A 22,180-nucleotide genomic window follows, 5' to 3' on the forward strand; every position below is an offset into this window, starting at 1 on the left:
ATTTTATGAAAGACAGCCAGATAGGCCAAGATTTATATTTATTACATTTGAAACTCTAAGAGTTTTATATTTGCTTAAGGATCTAAATCTATCTGAGACTTTGAAGAAAAAAGATGTCATAAATCTTCTCACCACCCACCAAAATGAAAGTTTTCATGACATTTTAATGTGTTTTCTCTACCTAGAATCATATTAATAGAAACAGAAAAGGAACACAGAGAATGCAAGAAACACCAATGGGATCAACAGTGAGAGGTTCACCTTGTGAACTAACTCCCGTTTTGTTACCAGAGTCGAACTCTGTACTGGTGACCCATTTTGCAATTATTACTATCATGATCTCCTCAGAGCACTAAATCTGCATGTATGCAAGTGCAAAATAAATCACAGCAACAATGAAAACTATTCTTGGAAATTCAGAGATAACTTACAAAGAAGGAAAAAAAAAAGATTATGAAGAGGAAGGTTGTGCTATTAGTAGTACCTTAACATGATTTTCTGGCCAGTTATCCACAATTGATCTAACATGACCTCTGTCTGAGATTGAAATAAATAATCCCCTGCAACAGAACAAAAACACCTTTGCATTTCACAACAGTTTTTTGTTTTCTCCTAAGTTTTTGCTCACAACTGGAATATTTAGATATTTTAATAAAACATCAAGACATAGTATCATTTCCAAGCAGATTTAGCTAAATCACACTGGATTATTTTCAAATATTTTCAACTACTCCAAACTGTAATTGCATTGCTCACACAGTAGCTGCAACAAAGATCATTATTAAATGACATGATCGTTTTATCCAAGAAGAAACTCGATACACCTCTGGTAGAATGCAGTATAAAAATAAACCACCAACACAGGACAGCATAATAAAGCTATGTAAACTACTATTAAAATGCACTTAAACTGAAAATCTAAAATTTGAAGGAGCAAGAAGGGAAAGAAGAAAAGTATAGTAACTTCACACAAAAGAGAATGTCCTTGAAGCATTAGGAAAAAGTGAAAAGTTATTTTAAACACACTGTATATTGTTATCTGGTTGAGATAAATCATCCAGATTTTTAAAAAGGAAGAGAGGAAGGAAGAAGGGGCAGGGGAGAAACATAGGTCGTAGAAAATGGGTTGGGTAGAGATGAAGTCCAACAGGCCCCCAGTGCCTTCAAACTGGTTCTTACACTTAACTTTCTCAACTTGGCATTACTCTCCTAACTCAAATCAGTTTAAATAGTTTCTCAACCATAGCTACATCATAGGATCATCTGATGGGCTTTTAAAAAAATGCCAGGGGTCCCACCCCCAGAAATTCTGATTTAACTGACCTGGAGTTTAGATCAAGATTTACTGACCATCTTCTATGTAAAAAACACAGTATCTGCCCTCACCCCAAAGCCATGTTCTTTATGCTTCATGTCCTTTCTGAGCGCTGGGTACCCATCAGAACTACACCAGGAACTTTTATGAAACACCTACATGGGGGCTCAACTCCAGATTGACTAAACCAGAATCTAAGTGGGGCCCAGGCATAAATAAATTTTTAAGTTTCTCTTTGTCCTTTAATGTGGATTGAGAACCACTATTCTGAATGAAAAATAAACTATAAAAGAGCTGAACAGCTGGGTTAGCTTAACAAATGTTTAATACACATTAATTGATGGCAGCACACAGAACAGACAGTGTTCTCAAAGTGTCTTCCAGGGAACACCTGCAATACTGTCACCAACCATGTTCATTAAAATCCAGACCTCCACACCTTTCTTTTTCATTAGAATCTTGGGAAGGGGAGGGAGAGGAAGGTTGGCATGGATCAACATTTTAAGTCCCAGAGGTGTTTTGCACACACATTAAATTCTGAAAGCCACTAGGCTAGATGAGGGCAGAGTGAAGATCAATGCTATCATGCATCGTCTGAAGGTCTTCATTTGTATCAGTATGTAAGAAAGACAGGAAGGTGTGAGGACTGTTGAAAATGCTAATACATTAGAGGAATGTGAAAAGAAAACACAAATTAATCTTAAGTTTACAAAGAATTGTCCCATCAGTTCCTCATCTGACCTTCTCGGTTCCTCTTTAATAGGTACTAGCATTCCTATTTTACAAGAAAACAGATTCAGAGGCAGAAAGTGACTTACGGAAAGACTTAAGTAGATGCCCATTCCCATACTCTTTCTATTTACAATATTTGAGGTGCTAGAACTATATGAAATTAAAATTTGGGGAAAGTCATAAAACAGAATAAACTACAGAAATTAAAGCCTACAAAAAAGTAGAATCTTTTAATTTGGGCAGATTGTCAAACTGATATTAATGATAACTCTGGAGAACCTGCCACCAAAATTAAGAGTGCCCCCTCCTTTTTTTTGTACAGAAATGCACGATTCTTTTACCAATCATAATAACTTGCAGAAGGTTAGGAATGAATGTTGCCATTTCTACAAAAACAAGATATGAACATGCTGGGTTTTTATTAACTCCTTTTTGTCCAAATTAAGCTTTTGCGAGGTGGGAAATGTGATTGACATTAAGACTGTAATACATAAAAGAGAAACGTAAGAGGTGTTAGTGAGTGCTATTTTTCCTATATAATAACCATTTACAAATATATCTTTAAAAATAAGCCTTACTTAGGTCTTCTAAAGATGTGTCCATATTGGGAGCAGGCAAGACCCACTGTTGGTGTGTATACAATTGGCATCAGACTTTCAATATCATCTTGCAGAATTCTATAAAACAATTTCTCATTTCTTTCTTGTATTCCCATTATATAGATGTATCTGAAATTAAGCATAGTAAATAATGTCTACATCAGTCAGCTTTTACACTCGAAGTTTTGGCCTTTAGGATTAGAAGTTATATGTAAACATCTAAAACTAAGGACTTCCCTCCCTACCAGAAAACAAAACCCTAAATTATCATTATTTAACACCAAGGACAAAAATTAACAAAAATAAAAATGTACTTAAATGGTAGATGATGATAACGAAGAAGAGGAGGAGGAGAAGGAGAACAGCAGAAACAAGAGCTGGGGCGCCTGGGTGGCACAGTGGTTGGGCGTCTGCCTTCGGCTCAGGGCGTGATCCCGGCATTACGGGATCGAGCCCCACATCAGGCTCTTCCACTATGAGCCTGCTTCTTCCTCTCCCACTCCCCCTGCTTGTGTTCCCTCTCTCGCTGGCTGTCTCTATCTCTGTTGAATAAATAAATAAAATCTTTAAAAAAAAAAAGAAACAAGAGCTAACATTTACTCAGCCCTTACTATGAGTCAGGCTCTATACCAGCCACTAGAAATGCAAAGACTACCATTAGACCACCCTACTCTTAAGGAAATAACTTTCAAGGTGATTGACATGTAAATATGAAAGCAAAATAAAGTGGCATTCATTCAAATATTTACTATATACTATGTGCCAGGCGCTACTTAGATTCCCAGGATATAAGAAGTGACCCCTGGGGGGTGCCTGGGTGGCACAGCGGTTAAGCGTCTGCCTTTGGCTCAGGGCGTGATCCCGGCGTTATGGGATCAAGCCCCACATCAGGCTCCTCAGCTATGAGCCTGCTTCTTCCTCTCCCACTCCCCCTGCTTGTGTTCCCTCTCTCGCTGGCTGTCTCTATCTCTGTCGAATAAATAAATAAAATCTTAAAAAAAAAAAAAAAAGAAGTGACCCCTGGGGAAGAATGAAAGGGGGGGTAAACAGAAAGGGGAATGAACCATGAGAGACTGTGGACTCAGGGAAACAAACTGAGGGCTTCAGAGGGGAGGGGGGGATTGGGATGGGCCAGTGATGGGTATTAAGGAGGGCACATATTCCATGGTGCACTGGGTGTTACATGCAAATAAAGAATCATGGAACATTGCATCAAAAACTGGGGATGTACTGTATGGTGACTAATATAACAAAATAAAAATTAAAAAAAAAAAAAAAAAAGAAGTGACCCCTGTCCTTGTGGAGTTAGAATCCAGTAGCTTAAAGGCATTATAAGGTCTATATAGAGCGCAGAGGTTCCACAAAGGCAATGGTCAGTTCGTATACATATATAAATAATGGCTTTTCAAGAATAAAGCTTAGAAAACTGGGAAATGTTGACTTGAAAAAACCAGTGACAGGTCACTTGGCTGGCTCAGTCAGAAGAGTGTATGACTCTTGATCTCGGGGTTGTGAGTTTGATGTTGGGTATAGAGAGAACTAAAAAATAAAATAAAATAAATGAACTTAAAAAAGAAAAGCCGTAGATGCTTCCACTATTAAAAAGAAAAAGAAAAAAGCCAGTGATCACCTTGAATTAAATATGTATAAAACAGACTCACTACTTTTTACTCAAACTTGTCTCTCCTCCTGTTATCATCTGACCAAATGGGAATCTGAGATCCCATTCTTGATTTCTTCCTCTCCCACTCTGTCTTACCTTAGTCTAATAAATCAAAAAGACCTACAGTGTCCACCTGCTAAATAATTTTCAAATATACCTATATCTCCCCTCCATCCTCATCCTGTCCAAGCCAGCATCATTTCTCACCTGGGCTACCTCAAGAACTTTCTTTCTTTTCTTTTTGTTTCTTTTTCTTTCTTTTCCTTCCTTCCTTCCTTCCTTCCCTTTCTTTCTTTTCTTTCTTCTTTCTTTCTTTTTCTTTCTTTCTCTCTCTCTCTTTCTTTCTTTCTTTCTTTCTTTCTCTCTCTCTCTCTCTCTTTCTTTCTTTCTTTCTTTCAGGTGGGGGCAGAGGGAGGAGAGAGAATCTTAAGCAGGCTCCGCACCAGCAATGGAGCCCAACTCAGGGCTCAATCTCATAACCCTGAGATCATGAGCTGAAATCAAGAGTTGAATGCTTTACTGACTGAGCCACCTATGCGCCACACCTCAAGAACTTTCTAACTAGTTTTTATATACACAATTTTGCCCCCTGCTCCAATCTATTCTTCTCTTTAAAAAAAATAACTCTGTCCATTTCTATTCTCCTTAAATGCCTTCCGAACACCCATTAAATAAGCTTATGCTTCTAAGATAGTTAAGACCTCTGCCTACTTTCTAGCCTCATCTTCCTACTGAACTTACTTCAGTTTCTCAAATGCACACATCTCTTACCTTAGTGTTGCTATATACAAGGCACCCTTTGCCTGGAACACCCTCTATCCATGCACAGTCCCATACTTACACCCCCCGAATGTAACACAGGTGGCACGCTCTCCCTTTCTGCCCGTTCCCCTCCCGCACCACACATACATACACAGATTTTCCTGTTTTCAGGTCCCTCAGCACCCTACTCCTACTTCTGCGATTCTCACTCCACTTCCTGACTTTGTCTTCCCTCTAGCCTGGATGATACCATGAGCTAGGGACTATTGCCTTATAGAAGTCTGTATTTCCAGTATCTGGCAAAGTAAATGGAATGTAAATGGTGTGCAAATATTTGATGAATAAATAGGGAGAAGTGATTCTATTTGTAAGAGGAATAATATTTTCTATGTAGTTACTGCAGGTAGAAATAATACCAGTAGGTGGTAAAGGGAAGAAGATCGCTCCTCAGGCTAAGGAAGAAAACAATTAAGATTGAACAGCTTTATGAAACAGACAGCAGAGATGTCAAGAACAGATGACGATGAACTATCAGGCACATGTGATTCACTTTCACCTTCATTTCACTTTGGTCACTGAACTGAATGCTTCCCACTGAATCTTGTCTCCACCGAGGATTGTTACAGCTCAGAAATCTTGAATGCCACTAACGCAGTACTCTGATCACAACCCTCTCCCCTTTGGCTAGCTATACAATGGCCCGCTTCACAGTTCTTAGGGAGATCTCTGGCTCCTGGATCGCTTCATTTTCTCCTGTTCTATTAGGTCCCCTCCTGGCATCTCTTCTTTCCCTACTCTGGATCCCACGATCAAGCCTCTCACTCTCAACAAATCTTCACCATTGTGGAACACGCCCGCAGCTTTATCAGTGCACTACCCTGCCACAGTGTCTGTCTCTTCCGGCCATGAACTCTCGGAAGGCAAGGGCTGGAATTTCTCATTTTTGTAGTTCTAGAGCTTAAAATAATGGTTGGCACATAAGAGCCTTGAATGAATATTAGCTGAATGAATTAATGTAGCATCTTTGCTAGCTCAGCAAACCCCAAACCTGAATTATTGTTACATTTCACCTTTTCTGTGGAAAAAATAACATTGCTGGGCAGAATGGCATCAATACAAACAAGACTATGCCACTAGGCCTTCCGGGCCTACCCATGCCTTTAATCTGTCCTTGTTTAGATTCACTTTTGGCTAAATGGCTGTTCTGTGATTCATTATTTGTGTATGACAAATCATGGAACACTACATCGAAAACTAAGGATATACTGTATGGTGACTAACATAACATAATAAAAAATTACTTAAAAAATTTTTTTTAAAATAAAAGAATTCTCTATAAATAAATAAATAAATAAATAAATGGCTGTTCTGAACATTTATCACTCTCCTTACCAATTTTATTTAACCTCGGCTTGGCCTTTATAAATCTTAGCCACGACCTTCATATTCTACATCATAGAGAAAACCAAGGTCATCGGGTGGGATGAGATCTCCAAGCGCTGCTCTACCAGCTGCATAGTTTACCCTTACCTGTGCCTGTATTTTATCTTCGCTCTTGCCTTAGAGAATGAGCTGTTCTTTTTTCTTGTTCAAGGCCAGCCTCTACCTCTGCACTCAACCCAATGCTCTCTATCTTTGCATTTGACCCTATGAGCTCTACTTTTGCACTTGACTATATGTCCCTTTCCATTCTCTGGGATCTTGTTCTATCAATTACCCTTTCTTCTGGGCTCATTCCTCACAGCGCAAGCACCTTTAATTTTCTCCTAGCCTGAAATATACCACCTCAAATATAATCCCCAAACAGGACTATAAATCCAAGTCTTGCTTTACTTACTCTTCAGCATCTTTCCTATCCCCTTACCTAACTTCTTGAAAGAGTCTGCATTTCCTTTCATCTCAATCATTTCTCAGTCTATTGTACTCTTCCTTTTGCCCCATCAGATCAAAGAAACCACTCTCACCTGTCATCAAACAATCTCCTGTACTTAACAAACCCAAAAAGGTATTTTTAATTCTGCATTCAGACTGATCCCTTTATGCAGAATACCTTGCCCTTCTTTCTCATTTTACCTGCCACCTGTAACATACTGTTTAAAAATCAGCTCAGGTATCACTTCCTCTAGGAAGCTTTAATGGACTCCCTAAGTTCGGCTAGGAGCCCTATTTGTGCTTTCAGAATATCCTCTGCATATTCCTTTTTCTCATTGTTCTGCACACTGCCATATAGAGTACAATGATGATCACAATATAACTATTGATAAGCTTCTAGAAGGCAGGGCTGGGTGTTACTGGGGTGGCAATACATTCTAGTTTGCCTGGGACAGTTTCATTTATTTCTCTTTTTCACTTCCCTGGATTGGACGATATATTAAATTGTCAGCTATCCTTTACCTACTTTACAACCTCAGCGGCTAGTACAGTGGCACACACAAAATACAGGATTAATAAAGTTGTTGAATAGAAAGGGTACAAATCAGATGATACTCTGCTTCTAACAGTCCATTGAAGCCTGAAATGCTCTCTGATTTTAAGCTTAAAAAACAGATTTCTGCTAAATTTTACAATAGTGAACACAAGTATTCGGTGAAATAAAGGAAACATAATCACTATAAAAATAATAGTTAACTGCCTAAACACAAACTTCATTATAAGACTGCATATTTCTTACACAATAATAACCATAATGCTCCTAATTTTTCTCATCAGAGCATCAATAAAGAACTAAACATCTAAACAACTCTTACTTTTCCAAAGGGCCATTCAATTTTTTCACGTTTCTATGAAATCGTAAAGCTTGAATATCTTGTGTCTCTATTTTGGGAGGTAGAAGTCCTTGAAGACCAAGCATTTGTCGTTCTTGTAATGTAAATGCCATTCCCTAAAAAGGAGAAAAAGATGAAAAATTATTGCTTACTGAGGTTGCAATGGTGCTATCCTGCAAAATGTAATTTAAATGTAAATTTTTTTTTTTTTTTTAAAGATTTTATTTATTTGACAGAGACAGCCAGCGAGAGAGGGAACACAAGCAGGGGGAGTGGGAGAGAAAGAAGCAGGCTCCCAGCGGAGGAGCCTGACGTGGGACTCGATCCCAGAACGCCGGGATCACGCCCTGAGCCGAAGGCAGACGCCCAACGACTGCGCCACCCAGGCGCCCCTAAATGTAAATTTTTTAAAACTCATTAAGATATCATTTTGCCCAGACCGTCAAAAATTTGTAAGACTGATGATCTCTAGTATTGGTAAGGGTGTGGTAAAAGAGTTACTCTCACATACCATTGCTGGAAATGTAAACAGGTTTTAGTTTTTTAGAAAACAACTTAAAAATATTTTTAAATTTGAATGTACATACACTACTTCTAGACAGCCATCTTAGAGAAATATTCATACATAAAATAAGGAGGCATATACAAAAAAATTAGTTATAGTACTGTTTCTAGTTCTCTTGACTATTACAAACTAACTAAAAGCCCATCAATTACGGAACAGTTAAAGAACCCATGGTATTTCCATACCATGAAATACCATACACTTAAACACAGATCTCCAATTATGTAGAAGTATCTCCCAGACACATAGTTAAGAAAATAAAGCAAGCTGCAAATCAAACATACTCACTATTGACTGTTGTGTTCAGAAAACCCCCATAAAGTACATATTATACACAGTTGCATGCATACATTAGAAATGAAATTAACAGACTACAGCTTGAAAGAACACAGACCAAAGTGATGACAGAAGCTACCCTCGCTAGAAAAAGGTGAGGCTGAGCTGAAGAGGGCAAAGGAAGCAATGATACTTAGGAAGACATTTATCATAAGAAAATCTTTTCCAATTTCTGATACTCAGTTGTGTGTTAAATTCTTTTCATAGAAGTGATGTCAGTGAAAATGCCAGAGTAAGGACTTCCCAAATCTTTTCCTCTATAAAAGCAAAAAGAACACTGGCCAAGTGATCAGAATAAACTTCTTCAGAATTCTGGAAACTAACCAAAGGCTTCAGCAATCAGGGAACATTTTATTCAAGAAAAACAACTGAATTCTCATAAGAACAGCAAGTTTTATGACATTTTTATTTGTCTTATTCCTATGCTTCCCTCCTCAGCCCCCTGTAGCCTAGAAAATAGCAATCACTATGAAACAATCACTTTGAAAAACAGAGCCTGGCAGCTACTAAAGGGAGGCCGGAGATAATTCTAAAGCCCCATACTCAGGAAATTTGCCATTATTTGACCTGTCTGGTGGTTTGGTGGAAGACCCCACTTGCAAGGCTGTCTTTATTTAATCAGATTTGGAGTACCCCGTGTGAACAGCTTTTTCTCCAGAAGAGCTTGTTGAAAACAATCAGAGGTAATTATTTAACATGGCAGCTGTCTGAGGCAGTGGATAACAGCAAACAATAGACTAACCAAAAAGCTGCAAAAGAAAAGCTGAGGAACAAAATGTCCACAGGGTAGATGGGAATTTGAAAGCTTGACATATTCCTAAGATTCTAGATAGTCACCATGAGCTATAGGCAAGTCTAGAAAAGACTTGGGAAGGCCCTTAGCTCCCACCTCTGGTTAACCTTGAGGCTCTGTGTAGGGCTGATGTGTAGTTGTAAACTGCCTGAGTACTAAAGGCATGCCCCAACAGGTACACAGAGCCCTTAGGTATTTAAGTCTCCGTCTAATCATTAGTTGACCACTAAGCTAACAAAGCAGACTTTAGTGGGCATATCAAAACAAGAATAAAGACTTTTAAAAAGTAGTTCAATTATACTTTACACACATTAAAAGAATTAGTTCAGAAATGTCACTAAATAGACAACAGCAATACAACAAACCCTGAGAGGAATATCTGGTTTCCAGAACAGCGACATTATTGAATATGTCCAGTTCTCAACAAAAAATTTTAAGGCATGCAAAAACACAAAGCTGACTCATACACAGGAAAAAGGGTAGTTAATAGAAACTGTCCCTGAGGAAGGTCAACCATTATACTAACTAAACAAAGACTTTAGGGATTTTAAATATGTTCAAAGTACTAAAAGACATCACATCTAAAGAACTAAAGGGAAGTATAAGAATGATATCCCACTAACTACAGAATATCAATGAAAACATATAAAAAAGAACCAAATGCAGAAATTCTGGAATTCAAAGTACAGTAACTGAAATAAAAAAATTCAGAGGGGCTGAACAGCAGATTTGAGCAGGTGGAAGAAAGGATTGGCAAACATAAAGAAAAGTCAATTGAGATTATCCAGTCTGAGAAACAGAAAGAAAAAGCAATGAGTAAATATGAACAGAGCCTCAGAGACCTGTGGGATACCATCAACTGTGCCAGTGTATGCCTAACAGGAGTCCCAGAAGGCAAAGAGAGAAAAGGACAAAAGAATATTTGAAGAAATAATGGCCAAAAGCTTCTCAAACCAATGAGAAACATTACCCCTGGAAGAAGCACACATCCTAGAAGCTCAACAGCTCCAATCAGAAAAAAACTCAAAGAGATCTACACCTAAACACATCATATTCAAACTGTTAAAAGACAAAAGAAGAAACTTAAAAGCAGAGAGAAGTCACCCATCATGTACAGGGTATCCTCAAAAAGAGGAACAGCTAATTTCTTAACAGAAACCACAGAGGCCATAAGGCAGTAGGATGACATATAATGCTGAAAGAAAAAAAAAAAAAACCTGTCAGGGCGCCTGGGTGGCACAGCGGTTAAGCGTCTGCCTTCAGCTCAGGGCGTGATCCCGGCATTGTGGGATCGAGCCCCACATCAGGCTCCTCCGCTAGGAGCCTGCTTCTTCCTCTCCCACTCCCCCTGCTTGTGTTCCCTCTCTTCGCTGGCTATCTCTATCTCTGTCAAATAAATAAATAAAATCTTTAAAAAAAAAAAAAAAGAAAAGAAAAGAAAAAAAAACCTGTCAACCAAGAATTTCTAAATCCTTACAAAATTATCCAAAAACGAAGAAGAAATTGAGATATTTTCAAATAAAAATAGAGAACTTATTGTTGGCAGGCCTGTCTCACAAGGATATCAAAGGGAGTCCTTTAGGCTGAAATAAAGACACTAGACAGTAACTCAAATCTACATGAAGAAATAAAGAACACACGTAAGATCACCATATAGGTAAATATAAATGTCAGTATAAATATATTTTTTTGTTTATAGCTCTTCATCTCTCCTACTTGACTTAAAAGACAACTACATAAAGAAATAATTATAAATCTGTATTGGTGGTCATACAGTGCATAAACATATAACTTTTATGACAAAGCAGATAAAAGGAAAGGCTGGAACTATACAGGAACAGTTTCTATGTACTATTAAAATTAAGTTGGAATCAATCTGAATCAGACTGTTATAAAGATGGTAATTATAATCCCCACGGCAAACCACTAAGAAAATAACTCAGAAAAAGGCAGTAGAAAAATGACAAGGGAATGAGTATGGTATACTAGAAAATATCAATTTAACACAAAGGAGGGGAACAATGGAGAAATAGAGGAACAAAAAAGACAAGACCTTTAGAAAACCAACACCAAAATGACAGACATAAACTGTATCTTATCAACCATTATATAATGTAAATTAATTAAAATCTACAATAAAAAGGCATGGATTGGTAAGACGGAGAACATGATCCAATTTTATGCTGTCTACAGGAGACACACTTTGATTCAAAACACAATTAAGTAGAAAGTAAAAGGATGGAAAAAGATACACCACGTAAATGGTAACCCAAAGAGAACTGGAATGACTAAATTAATAACAAACAAAATAGATTGTGAAATACACATTGTTCAAAGAGAAGGACATTTTATAATGATAAAAAGGTCAATCCATTAAGAAGGTGTAACAATTATAAATATTTTTGCATCTGTGAAAAAGGCCCAGAATACATGAAGCAAAAACTGACAGAATCCATGAAGAAAGACAAGTTGGAGACTTTGATACCTCACTTCCAATAATGGAGAAAACCACTACATAGAAACTCAGAAGAAGACAGAAGACCTGAACAACACTGTAAAGCGACTAGACCTGACAGACATGTCTGACACACTCCATGCAACAGCAACAGGATATACATCCTTCCAACCGAGTGCACATGGAATATTCTCCAGGACATATGTTAAACCATAAAACAAGTCTCAATAAATTCAAAAGGATTTAAATAATCCAAATAAGATCTCCAACCATAATGCAATGAGATCAAAAATCAATAATACAAGGAAATTTGGGGAATTCACAAATATATGGATTTTAAACAACACACTCCTAAATGACCAACTGACCAAAGAAGAAATCACAAAGGAAATTAGGAGATACTTGGAGATGAATTAAAACACACATACCAAAGCTTATGGGGATGCAGTGAAAGCAATGCCTACTGGAAAATTTACAGCTATAAATGTCCACATTAAAAAGGTAGAAAGATCGCAAATCAATAATCTAAACTTCTACCTTAGGAAACTAGTGGGGGAGAGAAAGAGCAAACTAAACCTGAAGCAAAAAGGAAAGAAGGAAATACAAAATATCAGAGTGAAAATAAATGAAATAGAAAACAGAAAAACAACTAGAAAAATAAACAGTGAACCCAAGAGCTGGTTCTTTGAAAATATGTACAAAATTGATAAACCTTTAGCTATACTGGAAAAGGAAAAAAAGGGAGAAGACTGAAATCACTAAATCTTTGCAACTCATGTTTCTCCTTGTAAGATTTCACCTAAGGCTAGGATATATAAAAGAGGTAAAACCCAAACTGTCACCCTTACTTCCTTTTCCCACTCTAGTACAAGGCTAAAGTGGAAAAGCTAAACTTCATTTATTTTTTAAAATCATTCATTTATTTAAGTGATCTCTGCACCCACTGCGGGGCATGAACTCATGATCATGAGATCAAGAGTCGTATGCTAAGCCAGCCAGGCACCCCTTAACTTTAGATTTAAATGAACTAATTAGTTCACTTAAAGGTGCTTTACCTATCCTACTGCCAAAGATAAATGAGTTGGCTACACAAGGTGTCACTGCCTATCTCCTATTTAGGCTTAAGGGACACTCAAAAGCGTTTTATTTGGGGTGCCTGGGTAGCTCAGTCAGTTGGGTGACCAACACTTTAGATTTTATTTATTTATTTCTTGAGAGAAAGAGAGAGAGCACGAGCAGTGGGAGGGACAGAAGGAGAGGGACAATCTCAATCAGACTCTGAGCTGAGTGCAGAGCCTGACGTGGGGCTCCATCTCACGACCCCAAGATCATGACCTGAGGTGAAATCAAGAGTCAGATGCTTAACCAACTAAGCCACTCAGGTGCCCCTGCTGTCCAACTCTTGATCTCGGCTTGGGTCTTGATCTCAGGGTCATGAGTTCAAGCCCCACGTTGGGCGTGGAGCCTACTTAAAAAAAAAAGTTTAAAAAGAAAGCATTTTATTTATAATGCAGAGAAGTTAAAGTGATTTAAAAAACAATTTTATATATTAAATATTTATGTTAATAGTTGATCAAATGCTTAAATTTGCTAGCCTGGTATTAACAAGTGAAGCAAGCCCCGCAAAGATAACATTAGCTTCAAATGAACACCTTTAACAGTCCACTTCTCCACCTCTGTCCATTTCCCTGGGCCACCTGTTCCACCATGTCTGCCCTTTTCTCATCTATGCCACAGCAATGCCCTCCCAATTAACACAGTGGTAAGTGTGCCTCCTTTGGCTGATCCTGAAAGATCCCCTATGCTATTTTCCTTTAGACACACCCAGTTTCACTAAGCCAATATTGATAAACATCCGTTAACTACATCTGAATACTGGGAAGAAAGAAAAGGCCCCTTCTATTCATTTACCTCCAAGTGCAATTAGAATAAACTGTCAGGAATTAGGAAGTTACCAAATACCTATTTATAAAACTGATAACTAGTAACTAATGATTCATAATGTCAAGATTGAAAACAATATTCAACAATAGCATCATGGCTAACTAAATTATAAAACATCCCCTGAAAGGAGCAACTCACATAGAATTTACAGTGCCTTAAATAGCTTTACAATTTTCCTTTTCCTCCGTAACAGTTTAGATGAAGAAACTGGGATCCAAAGTGGATTACGCTGAAGATTACGCAGCCTGGAAGGGTCAAGCTGGGTCTCTCTTTAGTCTCCCTGATTCCAAATCTACCTACTGGACTATGATGCAGCCATATATAGAAGGCTTATGAACCATCATGGACATTATTTATAATATACTCTTCCCAGTACTAAAATGGCATATACAATTGTATCCTATGATCTTCAAAGTAAATACACTTTTAAGGGGATTTGGCAAAATAAAAACAGATGATATGCTGGGATGGTAGGAATGTGATTTTTCTTTCTTTTATTAGTCATAATATAATTCTTATTATTTATGAAAATAATAAGAAAAATTTGAATTAGTTTACTATTAGACATCTAGCCAGGGGAAGTTAAAATAAAAACAAACAAAAACCCTCGCAGAATTAAGAACCATAAAACCACAGCTCCAGGTACAAACTAGAAAGTGCATACTTCCTACAGGAAAGGATGCAGTGCCGAGTTTCAAAAAATTATCTAAAAAGTTTACCAAATGAGGAGAAAAGGGGAAATCCAATCTTCCACTCACACAGCCTTTTGAACATTTCAAAATGCTGTATTACCCACATGATTTAAATGAGAAAACTGAGGTCTGGAGAGGTTAAATGAAGAGTCAAAGTTTCATGGCTAGTAAATCCAAATTCACACTGAAACTCCTGCTTATAACCTAGCACGATGACGTCCAATCCTTTAAAGTATAAGGACTTTTAAAAATTTTCATAAAGAATTTCATATTCATACCAGAATAAGCAAATCTATAGGAAGAGAAAACAGATTCGTGGTTGCCAGGAGCTGAGAAGGGGGAGGGGAAGTGACTGCAGAATGGCATCTGGTTTCCATTTCAGGTGATGGATGCACACACTGAATGTACTTAATGTCACTGACCTATACACTTTTAAACTGTTACAACTGTAAACTGTACACTATTTACCACAATGAAAAAGTCTTAAAGACATAGTAACAGGTCTGCCTTTAGTAGACAGTGATTACAGACATCTTAAAAGATTACAGACAATCTTAAAAGAATTCAATACCGCCTAAAATTACTCTTTTATTAATGATAGCAACATACTCTTAAAACATTTAGCCTACAACGTTTGAAGCACAAACCTGATTTCTTTTAAGTTCCCAAGGAGTTCATGACCCTCAAATCAGGAATCACTAGTCTATGTTCCTTCTTGAACACATAACAAAAAACTATCCTGATGCTTAAGGGGTTTCCAAAAATGATCTTTCAATGAGGTAACCTTACGGATGCTACCCAACCTTAGAGATTTCAGAGGACCAGAGCATTAGATTTTATTTTCTTTACAGAAGTACTGTAATGCATTTTAGACTACCCTCCTCCTTAAAATTAATTTGCCACTTAATGTACTTTATAAATTTCTCATAATTCCCTCGTACATTTTAAATAGTTTCTGTAAGGATAAAAATAAAATAAAACCAACATAATTAGCAAATATTTACTATACCCATGGCATTGTAAAAAAATACAATATTTTGAATGGTCCCTGCCCCAAAGGAACCTGAAATATAGTTAAGAAATACAAATTCATGGAAACATAAATACCAACAATGACAACTTAAGACATGAAAGGAAGCACACAGCAACAGATATCGATTACTTGCCATAGGAACAGGAAGATAAAAACTGCTACAGGGTTTCATAGAAGGGAGCGATTATTCCAGTCTATGGTGTAAGAAAAGGCTCTACAGGAGAACTGGATTTTGAATGAGTTGCATCTTGAAGATTAAGCAAGATATGGGGAAGCGAGGCAAAAACAAGAGAGGATTAGAATACACCTCTTTAAGCTTCATTTAACTCACTACTGCCTGCTGAATTCTCACTCTGTCCAAGGTACCAAAAATGCAAAGATAAGGCACTCTGGATGACCCCCGGTTAACTTCCCTTTGTAGGCCTGATGTGTTTTGAAAATATATCATACTGTACAATTAGTTATCCTCAACCCCCATCATGCGAAACAAATGGGATTGGCAAATTTCTGATGACTGTTGTTTTAAAAGAAATCACGCCTTCATCTGAATGCATTATTCCCAAGAGGTAAATTTCACACATTACAATGAGCTCAATGTATCCTCTTAAAAGCTTTTGGTAAGACGTCTCTTTCTAGAAGTATGTGCACTTACTAATTATTATCACCACTAGAAAACAGAGAGGGACTTGCCCACTGAACACAGCTTGGACACGGAATAAAGGCAAGACTAGATAATGCCCATCACTTCTGCCCCAAGAGCATAATGAGGGGTCAGAAGTCTCTCCACTTTGAAGCAGTACTGTGAGATTAATGGGCAAAAGCACTTGTGTGCAATGATTTGTGTCCAAAAAGCTGGTGGAAGTATGGACATTAGACAAAATTTCATTCTACAATTTTAACCCCATCTTCCAAGGGCTCAACTGGATTTGAGCTGGGTAAATCTAAATATCCTACACTGGCCAAAAGACCTGGCCAGATTGCTATTCTAGGGAAGTTTTTGAGCTGAAACTAGGAAACAAAGTCTATCTTTTTCTGGTGGTAGAAGTTGTGAGGGGTGAAACTGGGAGCCATAAAGCAGTCATGATTCTTGCCATGTGGAGAAACGTGGAAAGTCATGCAGAAAAAGCAAATACCTCTGAATAGTTTTAGTGTAAAGCTATCAAATAAAAAAAGGTCATACTTTATCAGTCTAAAATATATCAAATCTTTACCAGGAAGAGAGAAAATGTTATGTTAGTATTAATGTTACTAACCTTGTTTGTTCTTGGGTTCAACATGAGTGTCTTCCCTTTTTCTTTTATGTGCATATGACGGCATACTAGAGTATAGGGAGTAGCAACTATTCTTAACCGGGACAACATCTTTTTTTTCACCTGGGGAAAAAGAAGCAAATAAAGGATGAGAAACATATTATAGAACTGCATGCACATCAGGTATCAGTTTTCAAAAGCAGATAGAAGAAAGCTTAATTTTCCACACCTGAAAAAGCTTTATCAAAGTCCATTTATGTTTCTATAGGTGGTAATCATTGTAAAAAAGTAAGAATTGGGTGAAGACAATGACTGACTTTTCCTGACAATACTCCAAGTCCCTAGTTAATAATCACTGCTATTTTGTATATACTGTATACTACAGTGTGATAAACCACAAGTGTGGCAAGTTATATATCTCCTGATTATGAGAGAAAGAAAGAAATCCAGAGATTAAGAAACAAGGTAACTTCTAGTAAACAAAGATATGTGGTCCATGTAAATGCAAATGGGAGTTTAGGTTGAAGGTGGAAAAGTAAGTAACAGAGAAGCCTGGAGCATAAACATTCAGAGGAAGAGAAGCTATTCAAATTCTTAATCTAGCTGTAGAATTTTAATGTACTAATATAATCAGTGTTTAAATATAATGTACTAAAATTGTTTTGTTTTTAAAAACTCTGTTATTTCATATTTTAAAAAACATGCAAATTGGCTAGAAAACACGTTTTTGCCCTTTCACAAACATCACAAACACATGGGAATTTTTCAAAATTGGAAACTCTACATAATACATTACACATTAAATATTTAAAATGGGACTATAATAGATTCTTCTGCATATCAATTCTGCTACCCAAAATCAATTTGCAAAGCCCATTTTTCTTAATCATTACAAATCACTGCAATTATCCCACAATAAGTTTTTACTGGAATTTTTATTTGCTTAGAAATCAAGGTTTGTATATGGGGTACAGAAACCATTACAATGGGATTATTTTTAAGTTAATTTTTATGGAAGTGAATTCACATAAAACTTGCCATTTTAAAGTGAACAATTCAGAGGGATTTAGAAAATCCATAATGTTGTGCAACCTATCTCGACCTAGTTCCAAAACATCTTCACCATCCCAGAAGGAAACACTACCCCATTAAACAGTTCTTCCCCCTCCTCCAGTGCCCACAACTACCAACCTGCTTTCTGTCTTTATAGATTTACCTATTCTGGATATTTCATATAAATGTGGTGCACAAATGTGGCCACAAAAACAAAAAAATCTGTATGATTATAAGGACATCAAGAATCATGAGAGATGGGGGGCGCCTGGGTGGCAGAGCGGTTAAGCGTCTGCCTTCGGCTCAGGGCGTGATCCCGGCGTTGTGGGATCGAGCCCCACATCAGGCTCCTCTGCTTTGAGCCTGCTTCTTCCTCTCCCACTCCCCCTGCTCGTGTTCCCTCTCTCGCTGGCTGTCTTTATCTCTGTCGAATAAATAAATAAAATCTTAAAAAAAAAAAAAAAAAAGAATCATGAGAGATGGGGACTGCAGGGTGGGAGGATAGGACAGATGTTTAAAGGTATAAACCTGCAGTGAGAGTCCTAAGAAATAATAATTCCTAAAGATCTAATGCATAGTATAGTGAATATAGACAACAATGTTGTACTATAGTCATCAAACTTTCTAAGAGACTGATCTTAATTGTTCTAACCACTAAAAAGAAATGATAATTATAAAGCATGAGAGGTGATAATTATCACTACAATGGCAATCATATTACAATATATGGATATATCAAATTAATGCTATACACCTTAAATTTATACAATGCCATACACCAAATATACTTCAATAATAATAATAATAACAAAGAATTATGAGAGATATACAACAAAATAATTGGGTCACTTTAAAATGTTAGTGAAAGACAAACAGTAAACCTGAATTAAAAAAATGCTATCAAGGGCGCCTGGGTAGCGCAGTCGTTAAAGCGTCTGCCTTCAGCTCAGGGCGTGATCCTGGCGATCCGGGATCGAGTCCCACATCAGGCTCTTCCTCTATGAGCCTGCTTCTTCCTCTCCCACTCCCCCTGCTGTGTTCCCTCTCTCGCTGGCTGTCTCTCTGTCACATAAATAAATAAAATCTTTAAAAAAAAAAAATGCTATCAAGGACACTTATTGGGACAACTGGCAAAACTGGAAGATATACTGTAGCTTAAATAAAAGTACTGTAAAATGTTAAATTTTCTGTATTTGATAACCGTATGGAAGAGATATCCTTGTTCTGAAAACACAGTGAAGTATTAAGGAGACAGGAAGTATGATATATGCAACCAAAGCCTTTCAAATCATTTCAAAATAAATTTTAAAAAGATTGAAATGGTAGCATTGATTATGTGTTCATGTGGTTCTTCCAGGAGAGACAGCATTATTTGTCAAAATCAAAACTTTGGTACCAAAAGACTGGATTAGTATTGCAGTATATTGGTGAGGTAGGCAAATCTAAGATATAGTATGGAATACTTTTTACTTTACATCAAAGACAATCTGAAAAAAATTTCATTTTGTAATCAGTACTTGTGGTATAATAAGAAATATATTGGGCGGGGTGCCTGGGTGGCTCAGTCAGTTAAATGTCTGACTCTTGATTTCCACTCAGGTCGTAATCTCAGGATCCTGAGGTCAAGCCCCAAGACAGGCGTGCAGAGTCTGCTTGAGATTCTCCGCCTCTAGTTCTCCCTCTGCCCCCACCTAAATAAATAAATAAAATCTCAAAAAAAAAGAAATATATTTGGTTTTTGTCCCCAAGTTCTGGCACAGAGCTCCTAAAAATCCTTGGAATTTCCTGAATGATAGGAGTATTTTTTGTTATTCATAAGAAGTCACTTTTGATCACACTTGAATTTATGCTAATGAGGTGACCTAGGGCTGACCACTATAAGGCCTCAGACAGAGCTGGTCACCAGAGACACCAAGTGGTTAAGAGAGTAGGAACTTTCTGCCCCACTCCAGAGCCTCCAGAAAAGGAAGCGGGCAGGGGCTGAAGACTCTTTAACAAGGAGATCTGAGGGGTGCCGGGGTAGCTCAGTTGGTTAAACAAGGTCTGATGAGCTTTCATGTTGGAGAACACATTAGGTACCGGGGGGAGTGGCGCACTCAGGGAGGGCAAGGAAGCTCTATGTCTCCCCACCCCCACCCCATCAATACCTAGTTCTGTGCATCCCTTCCATCTGTTCCTGAGTTGTATCCCTTTATAATGAACCAGCAAATGTAAGTGAAGTATTTCTCTGAGTTCTGTGCGCCATTATAGCAAATCATCAAAACAGGAGGGGGTTGTGGGAAGCCTCAATTTATAGAGAGTTGGTCAGAAGTGTGGGTCACAACCTGGGACTCGTAACTGGCATCTCACGTAGGGGCAGTCTTTTGGGATTGAACTCTTAACCTATGGGATCTGAAGCTATCTTCGTATGAACAGAGTTAGAATTAAGTTAAATTAAAGCAAACCCAGACAGCATTTGCTGAGAATTGGAGAATTACTGGGTGTGGGGGAAAAAAATCCCGGGTTTAGTGGCCAGAAGAATTTAGACTGCAGGTAAGGAAAATTAAAGTTTTCCCTTTCAGTAGTTAACTTAAGAACAGCATTCTAATATATGAAATCTATTTTCAACTCCTGGTTAAAGTTTTGTTTCTATCCAGGGTGCCTGGGTGGCTCAGTTGTTAAGTGTCTGCCTTTGGCTCAGGGAGTGATCCCGGAGTTCTGGGATTGAGCCCCACGTCGGGCTCTTCCGCTGGGAGCCTGCTTCTTCCTCTCCCACTCCCCCTGCTTGTGTTCCCTCTCTTGCTGGCTGTCTCTCTCTCTCTCAAATAAAATAAATAAAATCTATAAAAAAAAAAAGTTTTGCTTCTATCCAATACTGAATTTAGTCTGTTAAATAAAGATAATACTACTTATCAAATCTACTTTACATATATTTATGATGATCAAATGAGACTATATGCAAAAAAGTATTATAATTACAGAATGTTTTATCACTGAAATTACTTTATTAGGAAGCGTGAGAGAGTAAGATAAAATATAAAGTAATTTTAATAGTGTCTGTAAAACAGTGCTCATAAGATAAAAAAATATTAAGGACAAAAAATCTGCCCAAACTAGAACCAAGCACTAAGAGATAGACAGGGAGGCTTCAATACCAGAAATGAGAACAATGAGAGGCAACAAGATAAAATGTTATGTTATGCAGGTGTGATGGAAGGAAAACTCTAAGAATCAGTGAAGTACAAACAGGAACCAAAAGGCAGGGCTTCTAATTTTTAATTAATATGTAAAATTAAGCTGCCTGCTTACCTGACAGTTTCTGGGAAACTGAGATATGCCTCTGGTTTCTCCTCCTGGTGTGTCATTCCCATGGTCTTGCCCTGGAACTTACTCTCTGGTGTTTACAAACGGGACCGGGCCAGAAACTGCCAGGCCACTGGCTGCTGGAGACTACTCTCCCTGGCCCCCTACTTGGGGTTAAAGGAGGTCAGTGCAAGGGAGACAGAAATTAGAGGTCATGATTAGGTGCAATGAGCACAAGCTCTGCAGTCAGACTGGAGTCTGAATCTGGACTCGGCTCATCACCGCTTTGGATTCAGTGTGTCACCCAGGCATTCCCAAATGGTCTCTGAATTGGTGTTAGCCTGGAACACATTTTTCACTGATGTGTGGCCAAATGCAATATAGTCATTCATAAAACAAAATTTATTCTCTTTGCTTTCCTGTTCTAATTATGATCTTCCAACCTTTTTGGTGATAAAAATGTCTTTTCTTTTATGAAAAGATGGGGATGGTGGACTGCAATAGTTCTTAAAAGGGTCCTTAACCTTGACAGAATTAAAAGCTGGCAGTCTGTGTCTGGTCCCAATTGTCCCCCTATACACACCTGCCCATCAAGTCCAAAAGTCTGGGGACTGCCTTAGAAGTCTCACTTTTCTCATCAATGAAACAGGGGAGGGGAAACTCTATTCTGCAGAGCTGTGTAGTAATGATGATATTTATAAAGTATCAAGCAATTAAGAGCTTTATCATCATCATAAAGAGCTTGACTACTTGACATGAAACTTTATTCAATAAAATCCATATCCAGGCAGCTTAGCAGAGTAGTCAAAGGCAAGCTCTGGAATCAGACTACTGGATTTAAATCCTGGCTTGGCCAATGCTAACTCTGATTTTGAATAAGTCTGTTGCAGTTTTCTCATCACTCAAATGGGGATGATAAACAACAGGACCTACTAAACAGG

General features: G+C 37.8%; 1 protein-coding gene across 3 annotated transcripts in view; it reads right to left on the minus strand.

The window, feature by feature from the left end:
- The window catches only part of ME2 (malic enzyme 2), a 50,538-nt gene that overhangs the window by 25,547 nt on the left and 2,811 nt on the right, over window positions 1-22,180 (minus strand). For 2 of the 3 annotated variants that reach the window (XM_045790118.2, XM_087869797.1), the window contains exons 2-5: window positions 16,908-17,027; window positions 7,819-7,952; window positions 2,626-2,775; window positions 485-560 (exon numbers count right to left, since the gene is read on the minus strand). In XM_045790118.2, the coding sequence (XP_045646074.1) occupies window positions 485-560; window positions 2,626-2,775; window positions 7,819-7,952; window positions 16,908-17,015 (468 nt within the window). In that variant the 5' untranslated portion in view covers window positions 17,016-17,027. The remainder of the gene's footprint in view (window positions 1-484; window positions 561-2,625; window positions 2,776-7,818; window positions 7,953-16,907; window positions 17,028-22,180) is intronic. The other variant, XM_045790119.2, reaches the window with a different exon arrangement.

The sequence above is a fragment of the Ursus americanus genome, chromosome 19 (genome assembly GCF_024610735.1).
Source record: "Ursus americanus isolate L20-20 chromosome 19, mUrsAme1.1.p, whole genome shotgun sequence".
NCBI lineage: Eukaryota > Metazoa > Chordata > Mammalia > Carnivora > Ursidae > Ursus > Ursus americanus.